At 33.5% G+C, this 25370-nt stretch overlaps 1 protein-coding gene across 1 annotated transcript in view; it reads right to left on the bottom strand.

Moving 5' to 3' along the window:
- Positions 1–204: 204 nt before the first annotated feature.
- Positions 205–25370, bottom strand: part of Brf (Brf RNA polymerase III subunit) — a 43484-nt gene continuing 18318 nt past the window's right edge. Inside the window, exons 4-11 of the mRNA XM_068762879.1 lie at positions 7973–8122; positions 6422–6648; positions 5930–6059; positions 4561–4689; positions 3568–3798; positions 2809–3046; positions 2258–2424; positions 205–1288 (exon numbers count right to left, since the gene is read on the bottom strand). Of these exons, the coding sequence (XP_068618980.1) occupies positions 1164–1288; positions 2258–2424; positions 2809–3046; positions 3568–3798; positions 4561–4689; positions 5930–6059; positions 6422–6648; positions 7973–8122 (1397 nt within the window). The 3' untranslated portion in view covers positions 205–1163. The remainder of the gene's footprint in view (positions 1289–2257; positions 2425–2808; positions 3047–3567; positions 3799–4560; positions 4690–5929; positions 6060–6421; positions 6649–7972; positions 8123–25370) is intronic.

The following is a 25370-nucleotide window of genomic DNA, read 5'->3' as shown; positions in this document are numbered from 1 at the left end:
TTCAAAGTTTATGTTAAGGCAAGATTAATTAATAAAATTATTATGTCCTTTTATAAAAGGAATTTATTAAATTGGCTAAATAAAAATATATACTTCAAATTACGATGTATTCAAATTTTCGGATGCTTAAATCTCTAATTAATTTTTTATTGACGAAATCAATTTTTTTCATAAATTTCCACAAAACATAATTAAACTACCATTACATCAAATTCAATTAGAATTTAAAACGCTTATAAAGAATAAATTGACCGAAAAGGCATAATATTCAATAAATGAATATTTAAATGACACTAATCCTTAACAAAGATGTTTTTTGATTATTTTGTTTTCATTAAAGTTATAACCGACACAAAATGTCTAAACATAAATTAAAATATGTTTTTGTGGAGTTTATACCTGCTTCTTCTCCACGACTGTAACACCTCGTTAGCAGCGTAAAGTGAAAAATGACAATCAATAAGACCTGTTAAATAAATTATTTTTATATTCAATATTTTATATTTAATAAAATATTAAAAAATTATTTTATATTTATCTAAATATCTTGACGATCGATAAGTGCTTTGCGAAGCTTATTTGGAAGAATATTTATTTAATTGGAATGCATTGTTACAAAATAGTACATAATCCTAATATGTTTAGTATTTTAAATATTTACTACCCCAAGAGCGTAGTAAAGAGGGGCAAGGTGGGTTTCATACCTCGGGCTCTTGCCAAATGGCCGGAAAAACGAAAAATTGCTTTTTAAAGAAAATTATTTCTGGAATATTTATTTTATATATGGTTTACATTCATATTTTTTAAATTAAGCCGGGGGAAGACTATCCAATAAGACTTTTTCCGTACTAATATTCTTAATCTACATTTTTATTGCTAAGTGACGTAATATTATATAATATTTCGCTAAAAAAATTATCTAAGCCTGTGACTATGAATGCATTTGAAGATTTTTTTCTTATATTCATACAAATATAGCTTCTTATAACTAATTGATACACTATTCTTTGTTACAGTAACATTAAGTACTAAGTGCACAACGTAATTGCTTTTGGTTTTATTGACGAACTAGTCGAATGCTAATGTTAGCCCTAAGCGAACGCTAAGTATAGTGTGTTTTACAACACACTCTAATGTTAGCTTACGCTAACATTCATTTGTTTTCAATATTCATCATAACCATAATAGTCGTCGTCGTCTCCATTCTGCAACATTGCGGCGAGCGACATCTCACTAGTGACCTCAGTCGTATCTGCTTCAAAATCTTCGTCGTAATCTTCAGCAGTTTCTGAAATAAATAGACTCATTAAAAATATTTCCATATAATATCACATATGATTACGACTTTAAATATCGTTATCATCATTACATAAGACGACCACTAATGGACACGGGCCTCCACCGTACCTTTCTAAAAGGATCTATGGGAAGCAACCTGCATCCAGCGTTTTGAAGACCCCAGTTACCATCTGTTCTGGGCATTATTAAAAAAAATTATTCTAACATGATCCGTGGGCTATTCGTGCCTGAATAAATCTCTAACGCTGATCTCTTGAAGAGTCAAGAGGAACAAATGGTTTAGCTTTTTTGGATTAGCTACACGTTTCGATTGGAAAGATAACATTAAATCTTTCTTAACAAACTAGGATGTGAAACGCATTGTCAAGTCATGGAGCATAATAAAACGCGGAGCCAAGATAAATCGACCAGGACGCAGGTTTATAAAGAAAGAACTAGTTGAAATATGGTTTAAAAGAAATATAACATTTATTAGGATTTAGTAGTTTCATACGAGAATTGAAAAAAGGTTTATGAAAACCTTTCATTTCTTTTTGAAAAAAAAAAATTAAAAAGTGACGCTTCTGTAATTAAAATTCGATATTTAAATAAAACCGTTGTTAGAGGAAGTATTAGGCCAGGCAGGAGTCTCACTGTTAGAGTTGATTTCAAACATAAGCGAGAAAAAATTTATTTCTGCTTGGTTACAATATTTTTATTGGCGGTTATGGCGTATTATTATAAGAATAAAAATAAACCGCGATGTAATCGGTAAAAAACATGTATTATGTCATGAATAATATTCGCGTAAATGTAAGATGTCATTATGTATATGTCAAATTAAACATTATTTACATTATTTGATTTTTTATTTTTCAACCTATCATTTGAAATTTATGGGAGAGGCTTATGTCCACAATGTGTGTGCTAGTCAGAAAAAAAGGTGTAATAAATAAACGAAGGTGAAGACCAAACTAACCAGCTTGTATTTGCGGAATGGTGGGCGCTGGCGTGGGCGTGGGCGGCGTAGGTACAGGCATGGGACTGCGTAACGGCGCGGGGCTGGGCGTAGGCGCGGCTTTCTTCTTACGCTTCCGTGGCACAGGAGATGCTGGCACAGTTTCTATTGGCGTCACTGGTTTTAGTCTGAAACAAATAAATAAATGTCAGATAACTTTTACGACGAACTTAAGTATTTAAATGATCTAGATTTTTAATAAGAACATCTTTAATAATTATCATGGGATAAAATATTCGGGGAATCAAAATAATGCTATTAGAGAAATATTAATGAAACCCTTATATTGAAAGTCTGTTGTTAAAACCAACTACTTTTAGTGTTTTAACACTACCGTCACTATTTATTCAACATATTATATGTATAACTGTTACTAAAAACTGTTAGTTTTTTTTTTTGCCAAATTTTCTGTTTTAGAATATTCAAAGTTCATGGATATCAATACGAATGATTGGATTTTGTTTAATGAAATTCTTAAATTTGTAACAAAACAATTGATAACATAAACATACTCATTAATAGGATTCTTCAAGGGAGTTGAGGGTATAGGCTTCGTGGCGAGTGTACCGGGCTGGTCTAGGCTCTTCAGTATGTCGTAGTTAATCTTGGAGCTGATTTTCTTCTCTGCTAGCATCTTCTCAATTGCCTCTCCGGCGGTGGCTGCATTCAGCGCAACTTTCTTCTTGTAAGAGCCGCGTACTTTCTTCTTTTTTCCTTCTTCTTTCTCGCGTGCGCGCATTTCTTCTTTTTCTGAAAGATATTGTACATAATTAAAACTGTTACAATTACATGTTACTTGAGGTACTTAAAAAAATTAAATATTTATTAAATATATACCATCCTAAAATAAATGTATTTTTTTAACTTGCAGGAGTTAATTGTTCTATATTATTTTTCCTTTATAACTGGGTTGTTATTTAATGGTTAATACAACCAGTGTTTAGTTCTAAGTCCTTTTGATGACAAAAGTGTATTCTTTTGAGTATATTTCTATTATCAACAAACTTAATAAGAATTGAAAATGTATTTATGGTTTTTTTTTAACTTTTGTCTGTCGGTTTGTTACAATTTCGACAGGAGTTATTTTGACAGGTAATGTAGTAAGAAGTAACTTGGGCATCTTTTGTTTCAAAAAAATCTTAATCGAAAATAAAAATAAACTAATTTTTTTAAAAAATCCACGCGGACAATGCGTTGCGGGGGTACAGCTAGTATTTTATAAAAATAATGACTTGTAAACAATTTATTTCATAAGGGAATTGTATGTTCACCTTTTTGTTCTTTCAAGTATCCAGCGTTGATTTTGTTCCACAACTTGGTCTTGTGCCGAGCCTCGTCCGGAGTCATGATGAGGGAGTCGATATATTCCTCATCTTTATCGCACAGCAACAACTCCTCCGCGCTGTGCAAATCCTTGCTAAACTGGGATTTCGGTTCGGGCTTCAGAAATTTGTCAGGCTTCTCGTCCGTTTGACCAAGACCTATCAGCGCCAAGTCTGGACCTATATTTTTATTTATTTATTAATTTAATCTTCATTGTAACCTTATTGGTTTTGTCAACCAATCAACTCAGGAGACAATTGATTTTTAAACTTAAAATAATACAGGATAATTACATATATACGAGACGAATGAAAGAAAGCGATATAGCCCAGCTGATTCGAAAGTGGCAATGCCTTAAGGTTCTTGAGTGGAGACCAAAAAGCGCAGCGTAAGACGTCCACCCATAAGGTGATCAAACGGCCTTCTGAGGGTCGTCGGAAGACGCTAGATGCAGGCCGCTTCCAACCGGTCTTAGCATACATCTGTTGAGGAGGTCATGTCCAGTAAAATGATGTTAATATATAATGGTTTTTACAATTTAAAAACCTGAGTTTAAAGCAGAACCTTGTTAGATGCATTTCATATGAAATATGGTAAAGTTAATCTCTATAACATAAGACAGTGCTACCGAGGCTTTGGAAGCAAATTATTGAGCACTATTATGTACGGGCGACTGTCGAAGTTATTATTTCGGTAGGTGTGTAAATTATCATGTAATATTATTAACACAAGAATTCTATAGAAGCATTGCAATGTAACAGACATTCAACTTGCTTCAGACTTTGCTTTATTTCAGTAACGGTATAGACAAGGTCTACTTCTAAAAATCTTTTAAAATATATATAAAACAATAAGTCAAATTCCATAGCTAACGTGATTATATTTGTACAATTTCTTTTAATTGAAACAATAAATTAAATTAAAAATTAGAATAGATTTACCGAGTCCTTTTTCCAATTTGAGTCTCTCCTGTTTGTCGGTAACTGTCTCCCGCGTGATCTCTCCTAGGAGGTTCAATGCGTTCTCTGTTGCGAATCTAGAAGCATCGACGTCTTCTGAAGACTTTTCCTCTGAAATAGGATATTTTTACAATTTTACTAGTTTCAAAATTCTCCGAACAAAAATTCACGTTTAAGAGAATTTCAATTCCACATATAACCACATTTAATCACCCAAATAAAAATCTAAGGAGAGGGAATAAAAACAAGTACAATGTAAATTATTAAGTAGTATTAATGTATGTTTCTCATCTATAGTGGATATGCCATAATTGCCGAGCTTGGCAGGCGGGTTAGTTATCGCAGAACGATGTTATGGTACGTAGAAGACATGTAGGCGTCCACCAGGTTGACCGACGACAACGTCAAGGTGGCGGGAAGTCTCTTGATACGAGCAGCGCTTCGAAAAAAGCCTGAACCTTGCAGTGGGCGTCATCGGCTGATATGATGATAATGAATTGAGAGATAAAAATGAGAATTCCTATTGTTTCTAAACTACATGTTATCAGGATGATTGCCCCGACGATCTTGTCAAAGGTCTTTTTTACTTGGTCTTTTTTACCGCTTCCTCGAACTCATGGCTGACGAATACGGAATCCGCGAGCTAATAAATAAATAAAAACCTATGTAAAATAAAAAAAAGACTTATATAGCTACTTCCGCTATGCAGCAGTAGTCGTGCAATGAAGTGCACCGCCCAGCCCGCTGATAAATGCGCATGCGGCAAATAATGCGAATTACATAATTACCACCGTTAATTCACTTAACACTTGTTTCATCGCTCCACGGGGCATCCTCGGGAGTAATGTTACACCAATTAGTGCCAAACACCCAGTGCCCTATGTCAGACGACTGACGTCTTGTAAAGACTAAGGATATGTACTCTGTTGCCGGAAGAAAGCGTGAACTTCTTCTCCGATGACCTTTAGCTGTATTGATGTCTGAGTTGAGAGAGGACTGCTCTGAGTCACGGGTGAGTTCTTAAGCCGATTCGGTTCCCGCGCATTCGTTCAAGTAATGGTTTCTCTGATGTTAGTCGTGTGGAAAGGAAGAGTCACACTGAACTCGATCGAACGGCATTCGAAGCTCGACTCACGCAGTAAACATCACGCATAGAAACGACCAAGCTTCATAATCCTCCAATCTAATATGTCTATATTTTTAAAATGCATCACAATATACACGGGATCCCGTAAACTGTTTTGACGTTTTATTTCAAATTATACATGCACAAACATTTGCTTTTATTTCAAAGAAATATCTAAAAAAAATTGTTACAAAAATTTAAAAGTAAAAGTTTGATATTTCGTACCGTTGCTGGTGGCTGGTGTCACACATGAAGCAGCAGCCTTTCTCCGTCGCGTGTTGTCTTTTTCCAATTGTAAATCTATTTCTTTCTGCAGCTCCGTTAGTTCTCTTTCGCCATCTTCTTCTTCCATCAACTAAAAATATGAAAATTGATCATATATATAAATTATACCAACAGATTCAGCTACGATAACGAACACAAATGCTGAAGGGTTCAACCAGAGACACTGTCTCATAGGCTCTTGCCTAATTACGCCATTGATCGTCTGCCTTAGCGAGCTACCAGTTTGGCAGTTTCCTAATTTGGTGAAACATTTATAGTATGGTCGAACCAAAACTGTTACAATACCGCTCGTTAAGTAGTTAATACAGGCATAGCAAAGGCATGAAAAATAAAATGGTAATCTTAACTATGCCGTATCGATTACATTTGTTAGCTACAATGTTTGGAGGTATAATAGATTAGAATGGTTGATATAAAAGACCTATAGAATACCTTTTGTAACCTATCCTTGTCTCTTTTCCGCGCAGCTCTGAAAGCAGGTGGGTCCTGTTCTTCCTCCAAGTCTACAGTCATGAACTCGTCGAGCGTCAGCGCGCTGGAAGGCGTGTCTCCGAATTCCAACAATCGCTTTCGGAGCGTTGACTCGTGCACCTTCACTATACGCACCACGTCAGCTGGGGTGCGGGAGAAATCGTGAAGCCGGGCGGCGATTAGCAGCGCTGAAAGTTTTAAACGTAAACTGTTAAGAAAGCAACGAGATTTAGTTAGTTCAACTGGAACTATATCTATCTATATTTACTTCAGAATTTCATATTGCAGATTACATAAATAATCCTTACCTTTCCCGGTTGAAAAAACATGTTCTATGTTTGTGTAACGTAAAAATTGTTCGAATTATTTTTTTTTATCTTTTGTTCAACTTCATTTTTCATTTTTATTTCTGTTTGCAATCACAATATTTTTATATCTAATTCTTTGTTTTGTTTTGTATAACGATTATAAATATTTTGCATATATCACAATGAAACTAACTTAAATTGCACTAGACTTGGTACATCGCAATATTATTAACTGTAATAATTGGAACCGAATACCGGATACACTCCTCTCTCAATTACGGAAATAAAAAATGAAAAACTGTTAGGAAAATAGTAAAAACAAGATTTCTCTTTTCCCTCGTAAAACACACAGTTAATTAAAACAACTATTATTACACAAATTATCGTGTAATATAACATTACAATGAAAATATAATCACATTATTATTGGTAGTGTAGTATTCGAAATGTATATTTAATATTTAAAGTCATCATTGTTTTATAAGGAAATTAAATCAGTAAATCAAGAGGAAATATGTTTTATTTAAAATATATGCTTTACATTTGGTCTGGGACATGTCAATGACTTTTGACAATAGGAAGTCTGCGGTACTATAATTTATTTGAATCTATCCATATTTAAATAAATACATATTCTCTTATACATCGAATTCGTAATGGTTGCTGATTACTAGATAGATGTTAAAACTGGTTTTAGTTTTATAATTAATTAATAAAATTTTCATTATTATTTGCGGTCCTCATTGAAACTAAGACAATTTCACAAAAAACACGTCTATTTCTAATTAAAGCGGGGCGGTAGAGACAACGATACGAACAACAAAATAAAAGGGACCACCAGAAAAGAAACGTGGGCTGATAACATAATCGACGTAGCAAAAGAAGGGTTACTGGTCAAAAGAAGCGACAGACAGACACAAGAAGGAATCCAATCAATGAGTTATATATCGAACTAAACACTAAATCATTATTATATTTACAATTTAAGAAATATTTTTATAAAACAACTATAAACATTTCAAATGTAAAAATAATGATATGGAATTTAAAGATCTCTTTATTATTTACATTTTAGTTATTTTTTATTTATAGTTTAACTTTTCACCTTTTTACGGTGAATGCAATGAATACATTGTTTAAAATAATAAAAATCGATCTCTATTCTCCATATGACGGGCAGAACGACATGAGGGAAGCTACTTACCGGCTCCACATATACCAGAGGGACGTCGCCCGGAGTGTATAGAATCCCTCTTCATCCTCTGCACTAGACGCAACGCAGTCATGCTAACTTCGTGTTGTTTTTCATCGAACTGAAGCTGCGAAGCGAAGCGAAGAATATAAAGGCAGGGGTCTGAAACATAATCACTACTGCATTATTATTCATTTAATTTTTTGGGAAACGCAAGACCGGTCATCATGGCGATTTATGCCTTGCAGAGGGCTTCTGTTGACATGATAATACTAACTACGAAGTATTTGCTTCCTTACATTCCTTCCCTTATTATTTTTTGTCTTATATTTAAACAATTTTATTGACTTAGATGCTTTCAAACGAGAAATGATATGTTTGCGGAAGACGGATGCGAAACTGTAAAACCTATTTGCTAGTTTCAAATTAAAATAACAACCAATAAAAATTAAAGAATTTGCAGCAAAATATTATGTTAAAATTAATGATTGAATCTTGTATTATGTTTTGATGATGTAAGCGGTATGCAAATTTATAATATACTTGCTAACCAACTAGTTGACCGATTGACTTGTTAAACGACAATATAAATTTAGATTTAGACAAACACAGTTGCACAGTTTTAATATATGCATACATTTTCTCTTATAAGAACTAAATAGATATATGAAATCGGTACAGTCATTGTCAAGTTCTGGCTTGACATAAATATTGATACAAAGAAAAACAACTTTTTTTATTGTACGTAACATTTATTACTCAGCAATTATTTATTGAGCCGTTATTCACACCTTAAATTATTTGCGCCTTCCATTACTTCATTTTCAACATGACCCTCAACTTCACTGTCGCTGTCTATATATCGATAAGATTTATAAAGAACAACAGTAAAGATTATATGATTCTTTCGTAATCCATAGGAAATCAATGCAAGCTTATTGTCAAAAGCGTAAAATCGAGTTCGTTCGAACTCGAGCTAATGCGATTTTCCTCCATATTTTTGGGGCTCAAATACTTCCGATTGCCAAATTTGCTGTCAAGACTGCCCCAACCGAATTCTACAATGAGTTTAAGTGAAGCGAGTGAAAGTACTTCCATAAAAAGGTATCTTATCGCAAATCGTAAATAAGATCGAATTACAAAAGACTATAGCGTCGTAGCAGTGCAAATCGGTCGGCCGCTGTATCGGCGCCGCTCGAGTACAAAGGGCTATAACAGTATTTTAATTTAACATAAGTACATTAATATGTATAAAACCTTTAAAATATACAAATCTTATTCGAAGTAGTCTCCATTGGCTGCAATACAGTCCTTGAAAAGTTAAGTTCAGTTATCAATAGCAACATTGTCTACATGGATTACTTTAGGGGCTCTAAATTATCATGGCTTTATAACCAGCTTCACTCTCTAAAACTGACCATAAATGATTATCTAAATGACAAGACTAGATGACTGCCAGTCTTCAGCTGTAATAAAGTCTGGAACGTTTATTTTTAACCAAGATTGGATTGAGCGAGCGTTATGACCAGACGCCGAGTCTTGATGAGAGGTCCATTCTTTGCTATTGGACAAGTTAAGTAAAGAGGCTTAACTACCTTCTCAAGAATAGTATCTTGATACACTTGTGCCGATGTTTTGATACCTTTTTCATAAAAACATGGCTCAGTCACTTCTTTGTAGTTAAAACCCCAAAAAAGCATCATTGAAGTCGCAAAATGCCTTCGCTGAACTCGGTCGACTAATTAGTACACTTTAAAGCTTTCAGTATAAACACGATAATTTTGTTTGTTAAAATATTGTTCAATTAAAAAAATTTCTCACACGTAAACAAAATTTTTTTGTGACCTTCCTTTGCGTTGCGCCTAAGTATTCTTTTTTTTTTTCATTTTACTACCGCATTTTAAAATTATCAGTTTAGAAATGACCAGGACATTTCTTTTTAGCTGCAAGTATCAAGTCATCTTTGAAAATACGCGACATGGTTCTAGATACTATCTTCACCGCTTGTGATAAAATCGTTTGCTTTCGAACAGGATTTCTTCGAATTCTTTAGCTTACTGTTTTGATCGCCATTTCGTACGAACACAACATGGACGGCCAGATCGTCTTCTGTCGCAAACTGAGGAGGTTTTATAGTACCTATTTATAGCCCAGTACATAAGCATTTGACTAATATCAAGCGTTTGAAGAATTTTAAAAATTGTATCTGGCACCATACCTATTTTATGTAATGTAAACACAGCGATTCGATTGTCTTTATCACGCCACTCCATTTTAATATCACAAAATATTTTACAATATATTGACGCGAAAATAAGAAAACACAATTAACACTTAACACAAGATAAAATGATTCCAAATTCAAAAATAGTATTTTGTTTATTTTTAATTGTAACAGTATTTATGGGCAGGCTAAGTACAAATTCAAACACCGTATAATTCAGCGCACAGTAGTATTTTATGATTTTTATTAATGACGATAGATAAAAATAGCATAAACGTTTCAAAAAAAAAACGTTATCTGTGTCTAATCAAATAATAATTAATAATATGATCTGTGAAACGAACAAGCAGAGTTCAGAAACGAATATTGAAATAATATTTCAAATTTATCTCTCTTTATAGTCTCTTTTAACCCTAAATATTCTACCATTTTGAAAATTATCATCTTAATGGATATATAAAATTTATGAGGAACTCAATAATCAATACATGTAATTACATAACATACTCACTAGAATACTCACATACAAATAAATTATATTGCATCGAGTTCTCTGTTAAGGAAAATAAGTTTGCCAAATGATGTCGCACACGATCATACTGGTTCACTGTTTAGAGAACAAGCGTAATCAAGAGTCCACGGGAATATAAATATTAAAACCACCAACGTAATGTACAAATCTCACTTCTTAAATTGCTTAATATTTCTTAAACAGTTTAACATATAGTATTAATATACAGCTTGATTGGTTATATGTGTAAAAGGTTTAAAGGCGTTAATATATAACTCATTTGCTACAATAACGTATGGTGCAGTTCTGTAATGGTATATCAGGAATAATAATTAATGTAACGATAATAAAATAAGGCACCACGTTTTCAAAATTTAGATTAATACATATTAAAATTATTATTATTTACTATACGTCCCTGCAGACAATGTTCTGCCAAAATTGATTGGCCTGTCGTATTACTATAGTTTTACAGTTATTGATTTATACAAAGAGGTAGTAGGTATTTTATTTACCCGTTTAAATCTTTTGCACCTATAACCTATTATTTTTATATATAAAGTATTATATTTCATAATAATAGGATTTTAAAGTTATTTCCAGATCATGGTAATGAAAACTAGACTCTCGAGAAATCATTTGAATCTATTATTATCTATGGAATCATATTAGATTATGGATGCAACATGCGTTGCTGGGTGAATTTAACGAAAGGTTTGGATTGAATAATAAGGTTGTATGTGTTACTTATTAACGTATTTACATTTCGTGAGAAAATATAATATTTATTAAATATAACGTACTTTGATTTTTACTTCGTGTTGTGCTGAAATTAAAATTTTTGTGTCTTTTATTTTATTTTGCATTTTTTATTAAATTTTTTCATTAATTCATGTTCATTCATGATCATATAGAGTGACCACGTGTGAACGTCATAAAAAGAATGGCAATAGAACCTAATTTCAAAGCAACTAGAACCAGATTGAGCTACGCATGATGAGATTCTTAAAAATACGAAAGCTCTAAACTCCACCCTGAGCTACCAGTTTTCTAGAATATTCCTTACACAAATATATTCAACGATAATTTCCACCGTACATTTTTTAAGTTAACGCATATTTAGTTCATAAATTTAATAGAAATTGTTGACATTCTTTGCCTTAAACGCAGGACTGCGACATTTAGTAATTTGGTCAATTTACGTAATTGTTGTTTGATTTCAAAAAAGTGTGTCGTTAAAAACCTAGATATATTTATTTACATAATTACTCATTGTATGATAATTGTTTAAATTAGCATTAAACCGCGGTTTACTTAAACTGACAATATATTGTAAACAGAACCCATCACCTCTGCATAGCATTAGCCTTTGCAATTATATCAATGAAAGCGACCTATATTTAAAAAAAAAATCATTACTACTACTAATCTACCTAATTCATTTTAGATGCAGTTAATATTTTAAAACAAATATTTGTTAAAGCTTTTTGTATAAATAAACAGTTTTCATAAAATGTCATGCGATAAATAGATAAGAAATAGCTGTAATATTAAGAATAGTTTTTAAATCTTGCTTTGTGTTTTGGCTAATTGACATATAATAATTGATAAATAATTGTCGAGCAGTGGTAGGCCAGCGGTTAAAGACTAACTTGCGATCATAGTTCGCGGGTTTGATTCCCGGGATCTTATAGTCACGCGTTTTGCATTAATTAGGATTGGCCACTGTTAAAAAACGAATTTCTAAAATATGAGCAGTAGCATTCCCTGTGTACTAATTTGCGATCCAACCCAGGCACCAGCCAACCCACCTACTCAGCGTGGCGATTATGGTATATTTCCCTATAGATCTTTTTGCGAGAGCCTAGGCCTTGAATTGGATGTCTGTGGGCTGAAATATCGAACGACGACGATATTATTGTAAAGCCAAATGTATGGTCAGACCGGCATGTATCTTTGACCCGAAGTCAAGTCAAAGAATAATCCATTAAGCGTGTATCCTGTGTACAGTTGTATAAAAAATTATTTACAACTGTAATTAAATAAGGACGTAAATAATAGCAATATACACAGACTAATTAACAATCAAGAATGTATTCTTAGTTTTATAAGATGCTGTATATACGTAGCAAATAAAATAATAAAGATAAACAAATGAGTTATTAATTGTAAGTATATATTATACCAATCGGACTGAAGACATAGACAACATCGCGAGAAATCGCTGTATACGGGCAGCGCAAGTTCGTTTATCGTCCTAGCAAAATTTGAGGGATACCTATACCTTGTAGTGCCGTCCGTACCGTCTAACGGCTGATATGATGATAATATTATACAATACTTAACATATATATTATATTATACTCTATACGCCAAAGATATTCAAGACAGTTTTAATTTTTTTTGTATTAGAGATTTCATCGTAGTTGGGTTCTGTAACTTGATTCTGCCAACAAACAGTTCTATAATAGTTTATGTATGCAGCAATGAGTATCTCACAAGAGGGAAACGGGTAAAAAAATCTATTATGCGTACCTGGTGCAAATCAGTGAATCGACACTATCGATCCGCGGGACATAGGTTACTGACTCCTGTCACAGAATATGCTAGTTTCACAGAGCAGTTTTCCTTCATTGTCTGCGAGCGCTTACCGATTTTAAAACTAAGTTTATTATAACTACTAACTTGCAACTTTGTTAACATCATCAAGTTTTAATACGGAAATTTTTGTTTAATATATTATTAATCGTCGGCGTGGGTAGGTCCCTAAGTGGATCAACGACACAGTCAAGGTCGCGCGATGTCGCTGGATACGGGCAGCGGAAGATCAGTCATCATCGCCATGCATCGAGATCTATTTCTGCAGTGGTCGTCTATCGCCACATACGATGATTATTAATAACGTTAATTTAAATTTGAATTAACGGTTGTTTACTTTTTATCTATACATGGAGTGTCCGCCGAAGCGATCTAAGAACTCGGCGGCTTCCCGATCCGGTAAAATAGTTGTATGTAGCGACTCGAGCCGAACCTCCCCGAGGAGGCTTCGACCTTAAACGAGGTCTTAAGTCAAGCGCCCTCTGCGCCCTGCTTCCTCAAACCTGCGAAACGTGCAAATGCCGTTTTGGCAGCAACGACAGTGCAGTCCAAAAAAGAAAGGTAACAGAAACAAGTAAAGCGTTCATAACAGGTAAATCCTGTCTGATTTTATCAGATATATTATAAATTTTCTTAATATATTTTTAGTAATATAAGCTATTACAATTGAATGACTGTAGGCGGACAAGAACGACGCTTTTCAATATTCATCATATAAATAAATACCTAATTAATGCTTTAATAAATAATCAAACTTATCTCAGATATGATAAAATAACGGATAAACACTTGCAGAAATTCTCGTTTTAATTTCACAACACACACGGGTTATTTCGGTTTGCCGTACACTTAAGAATATCTTGAACAAATAAAATTGCGAGATCGGAATATTCCGTTTTATGTACGCAATTTTCTTGTAGAATTTGCTGGGCATGCAACCAAAGGCTAGAGGAAGGTTGAATGTCGACATTATAAAAAGAAAGGGTTTGGTGTCAATACGCATACTTTAACACTCATGGGCACGGGATTTCTCATGGATATCATACATCATCTCAGTAACATATATAGCGTATCGGATTGGCTGTAGTGACAGTGGGGAGACTACATAAAGAAAACTTATTGTTACAGGGGATTCTACGATTCGACTGGACGCGGGGTAGGACGTTCATCCACAAGGTGCACAACAACCTTGTTAAAATGCAGGATGCAGGCTCCCAACCGATCCTACTGGAAATCTGTGGGAAAGGTTTATGTCCAATAGTGGACATCCTGTAACAGAAATGATGATGACATCCAGGAAAATAAATTATAAGATTATATTTAAATTTGAATATATGATTCTTGTCAAATTTATGCGTAAAATAATTGTTACATACTAACAAAGTACTTGCTTTCGCAAATTAAATTGAACGTTAATAATAGAACTTTGCCTTTGACAATTCCTAAATGAATAAAAAAAATCATGTAAACAAGTACACTAGTCAACGCCGACATTTTAAAATCGTGTTAAATAAGTCTTAAAAATAAATACACTATACTAAGATTTATGTTGTTAAAGATAAAACTTGAATTAAAGTTAAATTACTGTTTGAGCTAAGTTTCAAAACTATATGATATGACACCATGCACTGTTATTAATTATTACAATCGGCTTAGGCTTTATTACACATACAAGTGACGAACTTCGTGCTTTCTAACAGTCAAGGAATTTAGTTTTCAAATGATCAGAAAATAAATAAAAAATTTTACGGCTAGACTGATGTTTGCACTGATATTTTTTCAAACATGGATATAATTTTTCAATACTTTTCATCCGATACGGACAGACAAAATCAAACACAAAAAAATTATAAAAATCGTTCCAGCCGTTCTATAGTTATTAAGGGCATAACTAATATGACTTCGTTTTATATACATCCAACTCTTTTTTCACACGATTTTGGAATAACGCGGTGCATCAATGAGAATAAATACGCTTTTTTTACAAAAAAAAATTTCGATTTTTAATATTTTTTCAATTGTGTATGAAGGATGAATTAAAATTTTACCTTTCATCTTCATCATAAGCAACTTGAGAAACCAAAAAACATACTTATAGTAACAGACTTAAATAGATACAAAATTGGTTTTTATTACTAAATGTGCTAGCGACTTCGTCTTCATAAACGAGTACATCGCGATCATATTATTATATTACATGATTTTTTTATAAAATGGAAGTAGCCTAAGTTACTCCTTATTGCATCATTTACCTGCCAATAAAAGTCCCGTCAAAATCGCTCCAGCCATTTCAGAGATTAGCCGGAACAAACTGACAGAATTCTTAAAATATATAATTGTGTTAAAACGATTATTTTAATATTACAAACAGACACTTCAATTTTATTTATTTGTATAGATTTAACATGCATTTTATTTGCTTAAGCACTTATGGATTAAATTTTCGCTGTACACTTATTTAATTTTTTATTGAAATGGATTATTTTTGTTTCGTGTATATTTATATGAATGACTCATTTGTCGCTAAAGACTTAATGCCAGATGGGCTGACGAGATCGTGGCTACGGCAGGTCACGGGTGGGTCCAAGCTGCCAAAGTTAGAGAAAAATAGAAAGTTTTGGAGGAGGCTTTTACTCTGAGGGGGTCCATACAAACATAGTACAAAATTATGAGAACTATTGTTTAAAATTACTAATTTTAAGTCATTTGTTTGGAATAAAATAAAGCTTTATTATTATTATACTTATGTGACATGAATTTAATTATTAATACCTTTGCCTTTACCGGTTTTAGGAAAATACTTAGATATTTTTCATATCACACGACTTTTTAAGTTGTTGAACATGTCCCTAAATTTACCACAGGCCAAAAGTATTTTTACACCACGTTTTTTACACTCTAGTGTAAGGAACGTATCTAGCTTGTAAAAAAAAGATTGTATATAAAAACAGTAGTAAAAGCGAGATTTAAAAAAACTTTATACATTGCGCTTAGTACATGTACTTTATGAGAAGAATGCCAGGAGCCCAATTTGATTGAAACTACAATCAGATTGAAGTAGTGATATCCTTCAACTTGAAGCTACGATCTTACGGTTTTTTTTATATACTTTAGTTTTAAATTTAAGACAAATAGTTATCGCCATCATTGTACTCTAAACAATAAAACTAAACTAGCTAGTAGACTCTATAAAGTGTCTCACTTATTCATAAGTGAATGTATATAATTTTATAACAAACTACTACTACTAAAATGATGCGTTAAAATTATCTCTTTGTAAATTCAAGAAATTTAACACTATTCCTACCAGAACCAGTCAAATGACCGTTTTTAAATTTTCAATTGGTATTTCCTACATTCAACGTATGTGAATCGCCATTAAACTTTACCAATTTTCCTCATATATATGTGTGATATATTATTCAATATATTCAATATTTTTTTTATTGTTTATTTTCCGAGATAAATTTGTAGCCTGTCTTACCTACCACAACCGGTCATTTGACCGGTAGTACGATTTATACATTTTTGCGATAGCTTCTCTCTAAAACTCAATTTCAAAACTATAAAGTCGTTACAAACGTAAGGTAATGCAGTTATGACACGATTTTATCCGATAAGTGCCTCCCAGAAAATGGTTTACGTCACTTCCAAGTGTTTACAGTTCTCGCTCGACTATCGGGTTAGCGGTGTTTATTTGCTTGATTGATATCCGATACGGTCCAGATCCAGAAATCAACAAAGCCAACGGTTACAAACCGATAAATTTGCTATGATTTCCGAAGTTTGGTACAAGTTTATTGACAACAGTCAAAATTGTTATAAACCAGGACCATATATTACTATTGACGAACAATTGTTTCCAACGAAAGCAAGGTGTAGATTCACTCAATACATGCCCCAAAAAACCGGACAAATTTGGTATAAAATTTTGGTTAGCAGCCGATGTACGTAGCAAATATGTAATAAACGGCTTTCCTTATTTGGGAAAACATGAAAGTAGAGAACCCTCAGTTCCTCTTGGAGAGTTTGTTACTATGAAATTAGCAGAAACGTATGTAGGATGCGGAAGAAATATAACCAAAGACAATTTTTTACAAGCCTACCTTTAGCAACAAATCTTTTAGCAAAAATAACTACGATTGTTGGGACAATTAGAGCAAATAGCAAAGAGCCACCAAGACTGGCAAATCTGAAAAATGACGATATGTCACTTTTTTAAACCAAACTCTATAGCTCAAGTAATTGTATGTTGACAGTTTACAAAGCCAAACCAAGAAAGTTCTAATTCTCAGTTCAATGCACAACTCCGTGCTAATTGAAAAAGTGACACTCGAACACCGGAGAGAATTCAATTATATAATAGCATAGCACCAAGTTTGGCGCAGATGTGACCTACCAAAGGGCCAGAAATTATTCGGTAAAATCTAAATCTCGGAGATGGCCTTAGCAAGTATTTTTTAATATTTTGGATTTAGCCGGGATAAATGCATGGGTGTTATATAAAGAAAATACGGGAGGAGAAATTACAAGGCAGGAATTTCTATTTCAATTGGCAGAAGAACTTACCATCGAATACCAACAAGAGCTCGGCAAAGAAAATCAACCAATACCCATCGCAAGTACAAGTACAAGTTCTCGTGAACGGAAAACATGTCAGATAAGGTATTGTAAAGATAATAAGACGAACAAAATCTGTCCAAAATGTAAAAAGTACGTATGCGGAAAATGTACAGTTGAGAAGCCCATTTGTAAAAAAATGCAACGAAAAAGAATAGAATGTAGATTATGTACTCTTGAATAAAAGAAAATATATTTTTATACTGGTAAGCTGGCTATTGGTCTGCATTCAATATTGAAAAATATAAGTTGTGAAAGATCGGTCATTTGACCAGCCGCGGTAAGGATAGGTATACGTTAAGTGTCAATAGGAATAGTGTTAATAAAGCATATAACACTACTTAAGAACAGGTTCACGATAAAAATGTTTGGTAATGAGTTTTTCTATTTTAAAGAAAACAAAATGTCAGTATAACTTAAAAAAAAATAAAAACCAAATTGAGTGCTATTAGTTCGCAGTAGGTGACGCATTACGAACTCACGTAAACTTAATTGGTACCTGTCGATTATAAATGTTTATTATGATCACATATAATAAAGCTGTTATTATTTTGACAGTAATAGTTGGTAAGTTAATTAATGAAATTTAAAATTGTGCACATGTCTATTGTCCCTTAACTTTTGTATGATGTCTTAATTGGACTTAATACCGGTTTCCTTTCTAGTATTATAGCCGTGACATTTTTAAGAGCTTACTACATATTAAAATAAATTCTTTGTTCTCTGTATCGACATTGATACTAGATACTTCTCGTATAAAAATATGTCGACCTACGAATTACTCTTACGAAGTGCGGCAGAGACTAGAGATTTTTATTTCTATAAATGATTAAAGAAATAAATCTAGTTACCCGGCGATAGGATATCCAGGCGGGATACTTTGTTAAGGATTAAATACGCTGTAGATGATAATATGCTGTTTCATGTTATAGTGCCACCGAAATCGCTGTACCGCGCATTAGTTATGCACGCGAAGGGACGGGGTGGACAATCAGCCGTTATATTCCATCATTTTGCCGACAACGCTCGCGGCAACATCGCTCATGCACATTTTCGTTATCCGCCCCGCGATTTTTTAATGCGCAGTACAGCCGTTTTATGATAAATAAGACATAATCCCTCATCCGTTTCTTAACTTAATGGTATATATTATTTGTTATTTTATTAATCTTGAATACATGTTATAAAATTCGCAAACACAGTAAGTGTTTTCCAGGGCATACCCTTTCTGTCTAGGATATTACGCGTAAGTTACATACAAGCATTTTTAACATCATATCATACCGGACAAAACATATTGAAATACATTAAATAAAAGCTACATTTTTGGTGGATAGACACATTAGTTCAATTATTTACGGAAAATATTTTCTTAGATTAGCATAAGTTTATTTTATTAGAATAATTAAATATTAAAATTCAAAAGGTTAGTTTAATGTTAGAGAAGTACGAGTAAATCATTTTATAAAACTCGAATAAATGTCCATTCTGTCTTGATATCATCAAATTCAAAAGATCTTAAACTAGGTGGACCGATGACAAAGGTCGCGGAAAGTCTGGTAATGGTGGCGATCCTTGGAAGAGGCCTATATGCCTTGCAATGGGCATCTATCAGCTGACATGATGATGTTATTCATTATCGAAGTGTGAGTGAATTCAAATTCACTAGCAGCGTTGAATAAAGGGGGCGGAAAGCCTGTTGACTATCCGCGGCGCCGATAAAGAAATGAAATACATTATTTAATTTATTAAAAGCTTTATTTTTTTAACAAACAAAACTTTCACAGTTCTTTACTTGGCAATTTTAGTTTGTATTTTTTTACTAGCGGTAACTTCTTGTATTCTTGTATAACAAAAGACGCCAAACTTTGTTGTGCACAGGACGCTCAAACCACTATAAACGACTCCGTCGTCACATATATCGTACATTATTCATCACAAATCGTAATACAACAATAAAATAATCTTTTTATAAAACATGACCTTCATGTTTTCTATACCAATTTAGAGAAAATTCCATTAAAAAAAATATATAGTTCTATTATTAGTATCATTTTGTTTTATCTCGTCACGGTCTGATGCAAGATGAGCAGAGCGAATATGACAGGCAGTATAGTAAGTGTAAACCCGCCTTCAACAGTTTTGTGCTAAACAGGTTTTGCAATAAAAATTCTTTATTCAATATCAACAGTTTAAGGATATTTATTTTAAAATGTACCGGTTTTCTTACCAACACTAAATTAAAATTTTATTTGACTAGTTCATATTGTTTATAATAAACTCTTCACGATAATAGTTTACTTTTTAATAATTAAACGTTTAGCATTATGACATCGAGTCTGAAATGAAGCGATCCGTAGATGAAAGAAAATTACCAACATAGCGCGCAGAACAGATGACCGGTTGAGCTTAGGGTTCTGAATTAGAGACGGCAGATCGTGTGCCTGTAAGGTAGACAAAGGACCTTGGATTCTCAGAAGACGATAGATGTAGCACGCTTCCAAGAGACCTATTTTAAGCAGCGAACGTTGTATGGCTAAAATGATGACGATGATGGTAGAGGAAACGGCAAAAAACTAAGAGTTCGTTTAGCTTTACAATATACGGATCATGTGGAAGTTCTGACAGAGTCTATACGTGCGAAGTGACTCGGAGAGGGACGATAGTTAAGATAGACATTGAGAAGGAATGTGACTCTCATGTTCAGGATTGTTCTGCCAAGAACGTGCTAAGAAAACGAAGCTTGTTATTTATATTAGTTTGAAAAGTTAACACCTTGCGGGTTACGGCTTATGTCATTTTTCCTCTCGTCGACAAATTAATTATTGTATAATTATAACTAATCCACCTCCATTAATTGCTATCGAATATCGCTATCGGTGGTTACATTATAACAACCGAGACTACAAAAAACCATTTACTGATAATATACTTGAATAATTTTTTTCAATCATTTATACTGTTATTTTAAAATGTTTTTTACATGCAGATAAAGATCTATTCGTAACCGTGTATACGTTTTCCGTAATGTCACAATAATCTAAAGTAGCAATCTTACAATTGACAACTATTTATAGGTTAGTTTGTTTTCGCACTTAAGTTCTTGTTACCGGAAACCAATGTTAAATTTAATCATTAAGATAATTCACGACATTTACTTTTTATTTTGAAAACGTGTAGTTTGTATGTTTATACATAAAATTTCATTTGTGTCAATAAACAGCAAAATTATTAGTGTTATACTTTCTTGCTTTTAGGTAATAGACGCTCACTGCAAGACATAGCCGGGAGGGCCTTCCCCCAAAGATCACCACGATGACCGGGTCTTGTGATGCCCGCATCCAGGGATTTTCCCCGATTTTCCCTAACTATGTAGTCGCTCCACCCAGTGTTAGGTCTACACCAAGCCAGTCGAGAACCTTCCGACCCAACGGCCATCGTTTGCACGAGCGATGAACCCCGCCCACTGGCAGACGAGTAATTCATAGACTTACGTCAGGTACTTGATTCTTCTACGGTTCTCTTCATTTCTAATTATTTCTTTCCATTGTACTCTGGGTGACCTTGAGCCTTCTTATAAGGCCCTCCGAGGCCGGCCTTATCTCTTCTCGTCAACGACGTTTGAGATGTCATTATAACCTTTTAATAAAGCGATAAACAAAAATTTGCAAGATTTTTAGTCGAAAATCGTTATGGACGAGTGACCACAATGGTATAAAACAAATACTTCTATTCGGTCCTTAAGAGAAAAGCGTACAAAATTTACAAAATAATCTAATTTCAGCGCCGTAATCTTTAAATGTTGAAAAATCAAATACATAAACAGAAAATGAAATTCTTTTTAATTAGGCTGCTCCGTATCCGCATCATATCGATGGCCAGCATCTTGAGACAAGAGAATATATGCACGCTTCATAATATCACTACGCTATGTTCGCCTGACAGATATATTATTAGATTATGACATTTTTTTAATCACAAACCCATTGACGATACGAACAGGTAAGCCGACGTTGACTGGTTTGTTGTCAATTGGATGCAAGGCATTGTTCTCGACGTGAGCAACATCCTAATCTTACTTGTTTCTATTCAAATATATTGTCCTGTTAAATTTCAATAACAAAGCTTGCTATACGGAAATACAACTTCCTTTAAAATTTTACCATTACTTTGGTTTCATTAAGAATGAGGAAAGAGAAAGGAAAATGTTTTATATGGCTTGAACAGAAGTATTGTCTAAATTTTATATTATATACTTACTATAGTATTATTGATTTATACGTGTGCCTGTGATAGTCAAACTAAATTTAAGTTTGAGAAAGACGTCAATCTTTAGTGGGATACATATCCAATGGTGTCTAAAGACGGTCTGCAACCAATGCGTGTTACCAATGGTGACATAGGACACATGGCGGTTTTTCACTTTGTGCCTAATTGGGTAGCTCGGAGTATACTGCAACATTTATCAGGAATGAGAAATCCCTTAACGTAGGTTACAGACTTATCCCAGTTGTTTAGCAAGTTGAACTGGCAGCGGGCATGAAACTCAACGCGAAGTACCGATAGCCTCAGTGAAGTTATGGTTCTGGAGTAAGGACCACAGACTGTATGTCCACCAAGATGATAGATAGACAAATTTGTTAAGGTCGTCGCTGAAACGATAATGATTGTATTCTATAGAAGCCACTTGATAATGAATAAAGATCAAATAAAAGTTCAAAACATAGATTCCCAACGTGAACTGGTCCTGTAATAAGCTCTGGAGGATTTGATGTAGAGAGACGAATAATTATGAAATACTGTGCTATGAAAAAAAGTCAAAAATAAACATTTTTGGGGTAAATTTTCAGCATTTAACTAGCTTGCCACATTCAAAGCGTGTGTTATACGAATCTAATTTAATTTTCAAGTTTCCATTCACGCCATATATTAATTTTTATAACAATTATTATTCTCAGAACAGATATTTTTGCAACCAGCTGTATTGGAAAACATAGCATACAATAGATAATTATTATGTAAATAACCTTTGTTAAATGAGAAATATACTCGTCATTTCTCCATTCTCTAATAAAGAAGAAAAGAAGCGCATAGTTTAAGTTTAATGTCGACGAGTTGCTAACTGTTCTTATAATAAATACAATTATTATTATCGATCGGTATTTAACTGAAATAAATTAATAAATTGCGATCGTATGATTGTACAGAACAATTATTGAAATTTGAAATATATGTAGTTAAATAGGGCAAACTATCGTAATGTACATCGAACAAGGTTTCATAATCGGAAAACTACTAAATGTAATGATATTTTGATTTATATCTTAATGTTAAATAGTAATATTAGTACATTTTAAAATGATTTTTTTTAGTTTAATTAATTCAACGCAAAAATAAGCGATGCAATATAAGATTAAAAAATATATATATCGTCCCCGGCTGAACATACACCTCCCCATAGATTTCCAATAAGACCGTTTGGAAACTGCCTGCATCCAGCATCTTCCTGCCAGGTCTTAACAATGTTGTCAGATCTTGTAGTTAGACGACCTATGCTCTTACCGATCTGTGGTCTTCGCTCCAGAATCTTAAGGCATCGGCTGCCAGCTGTTCACTACCATTTCGACTTGCAAATCTACTGAGTTATTTCGGTTACTTTCGTTCTTGTACGGATCTCCTCCCTATGATTTCATAGAAAAATACCTTGAGAATCATTTGGTTGTCAAAACTAAATTAAAACTATTCCTAACGACACTTAACGTTAACCTATTCCTACCGCGGCTGGTCAAATGATCGGTGTTTCACAACTTATATGGCAACACAGATGGGCTTCTCAACTGTACATTTTTCACATACGTACTTTTTATATTTTAGACAGATTTTGTTCGTCTTATTATCTTTACAATACCTTATCTGACATGTTTTCCGTTCACAAGAATCTGTACTTATACTTGCGATGGGTATTGGTTGATTTTCTTTGCCTAGCTCTTGTTGGTATTCGATGGCAAGTTCTTCTGCCAATTGAAATAGAAATTCCTGTCTTGTAATTTCTCCTCCCGTATTTTCTCTATATAACACCCTTGCATTTATCCCGGCTAAATGCAAGATATTAAAAAATACTTGCAAAGGCCATCTCCGAGATTTAGATTTTACCGAATAATTTCTGGCCGTTTGGTCGGTCACATCTACGCCAAACTTGGTGCTATTATATAATTGAATTGTCTCCGGTTTTCGGGTGTAATTTTTTTCAATTTGCACGGAGTTGTGCATTGAACTGAGAATTATAACTTTCTTGGTTTGGCTTTGTAAACTGTCAACATACAATTACTTGAGCTATAGAGTTTGGTTGAAAAAAGTGGCATGTCGTCATTTTTCAGTTTTGCCAGTCTTGCTGGCTCTTTTCTATTTGCTCTAATTGTCCCAACAATCGTAGTTTTTTTTGCTAAAAGGTTTGTTGCTAAAGGTAGGCTTGTAAAAAAGTTGTCCTTGGTTATATTTCTTCCGCATCCTACATACGGTTCTGCTAATTTCATAGTAACAAACTCTCCAAGAGGAACTGAGGGTTCTCTACTTTCATCTTTTCCCAAATAAGGAAAGCCGTTTATTATATATTTGCTACGTACATCGGATGCTAACCAAAATTTTTACCAAATTTGTCTGGTTTATTGGGTATGTATTGAGTGAATCCACACCTTGCTTTCGTTGGAAACAATTGTTCGTCAATAGCAATATATGGTCCGGGTTTAAAACAATTTTGACTGTTGTCAATAAACGGTTTGTAACCATTAGCTTCGTTGATTCTGGATCTGGACTGTATCGGATATCAATTAAGCAAATAAACACCGCTAACCCAATAGTCGAGCGACAACTGTAAACACTTGGAAGTGACGTATACCATTTTCTGGGAGGCGCTTATCGGATAAAATCGTGTCATAACTGCATTACCTTTCGTTTGTAACGACTTTATAGTTTTGAAATTGAGTTTTAGAGAGAAGCTATCACAAAAATGTATAAATCGTACTACCGGTCAAATGACCGGTCGTGGTAGGTAAGGCAGACTACAAATTTATCTCGGAAAATAAACAATATAAAAATAAGTGAATATTGAAAAATATATCATACATATATATGAGGAAAAGTGGTAAAGTTTAAAGGCGATTCACATACGTTGAATGTAGGAAATTCCAATTGAAAATTTAAAAACGGTCATTAGACCGGTCCTGGTAGGAATAGTGATAAAAATAAATATATAATCTGCATTTTACGTGCAAACTTATCGGAAGTCTAAATACAATCGTGAGCATCTCTATCCAGAAGCGTGTATATTCTATATAAATATATTTATGTACACTTAAATCACAAAAATCTTTTCTTATGTAGATATTTCTTATGTAGATATTATATTCTTATCCTATGTAGACGACTATTTAAGGTTTATCAGGTACTACTGAAATTTT

The sequence above is a fragment of the Battus philenor genome, unplaced genomic scaffold, assembly GCF_028537555.1.
Source record: "Battus philenor isolate CCGP_79_NKW_IND1 unplaced genomic scaffold, ilBatPhil1.0.hap1 SCAF_17, whole genome shotgun sequence".
In the NCBI taxonomy this organism is placed as follows: Eukaryota; Metazoa; Arthropoda; class Insecta; order Lepidoptera; family Papilionidae; genus Battus; species Battus philenor.
The sequence above is the reverse complement of the archived record's forward strand: the minus strand, read 5'-3'. Positions and strand labels throughout refer to the sequence as shown.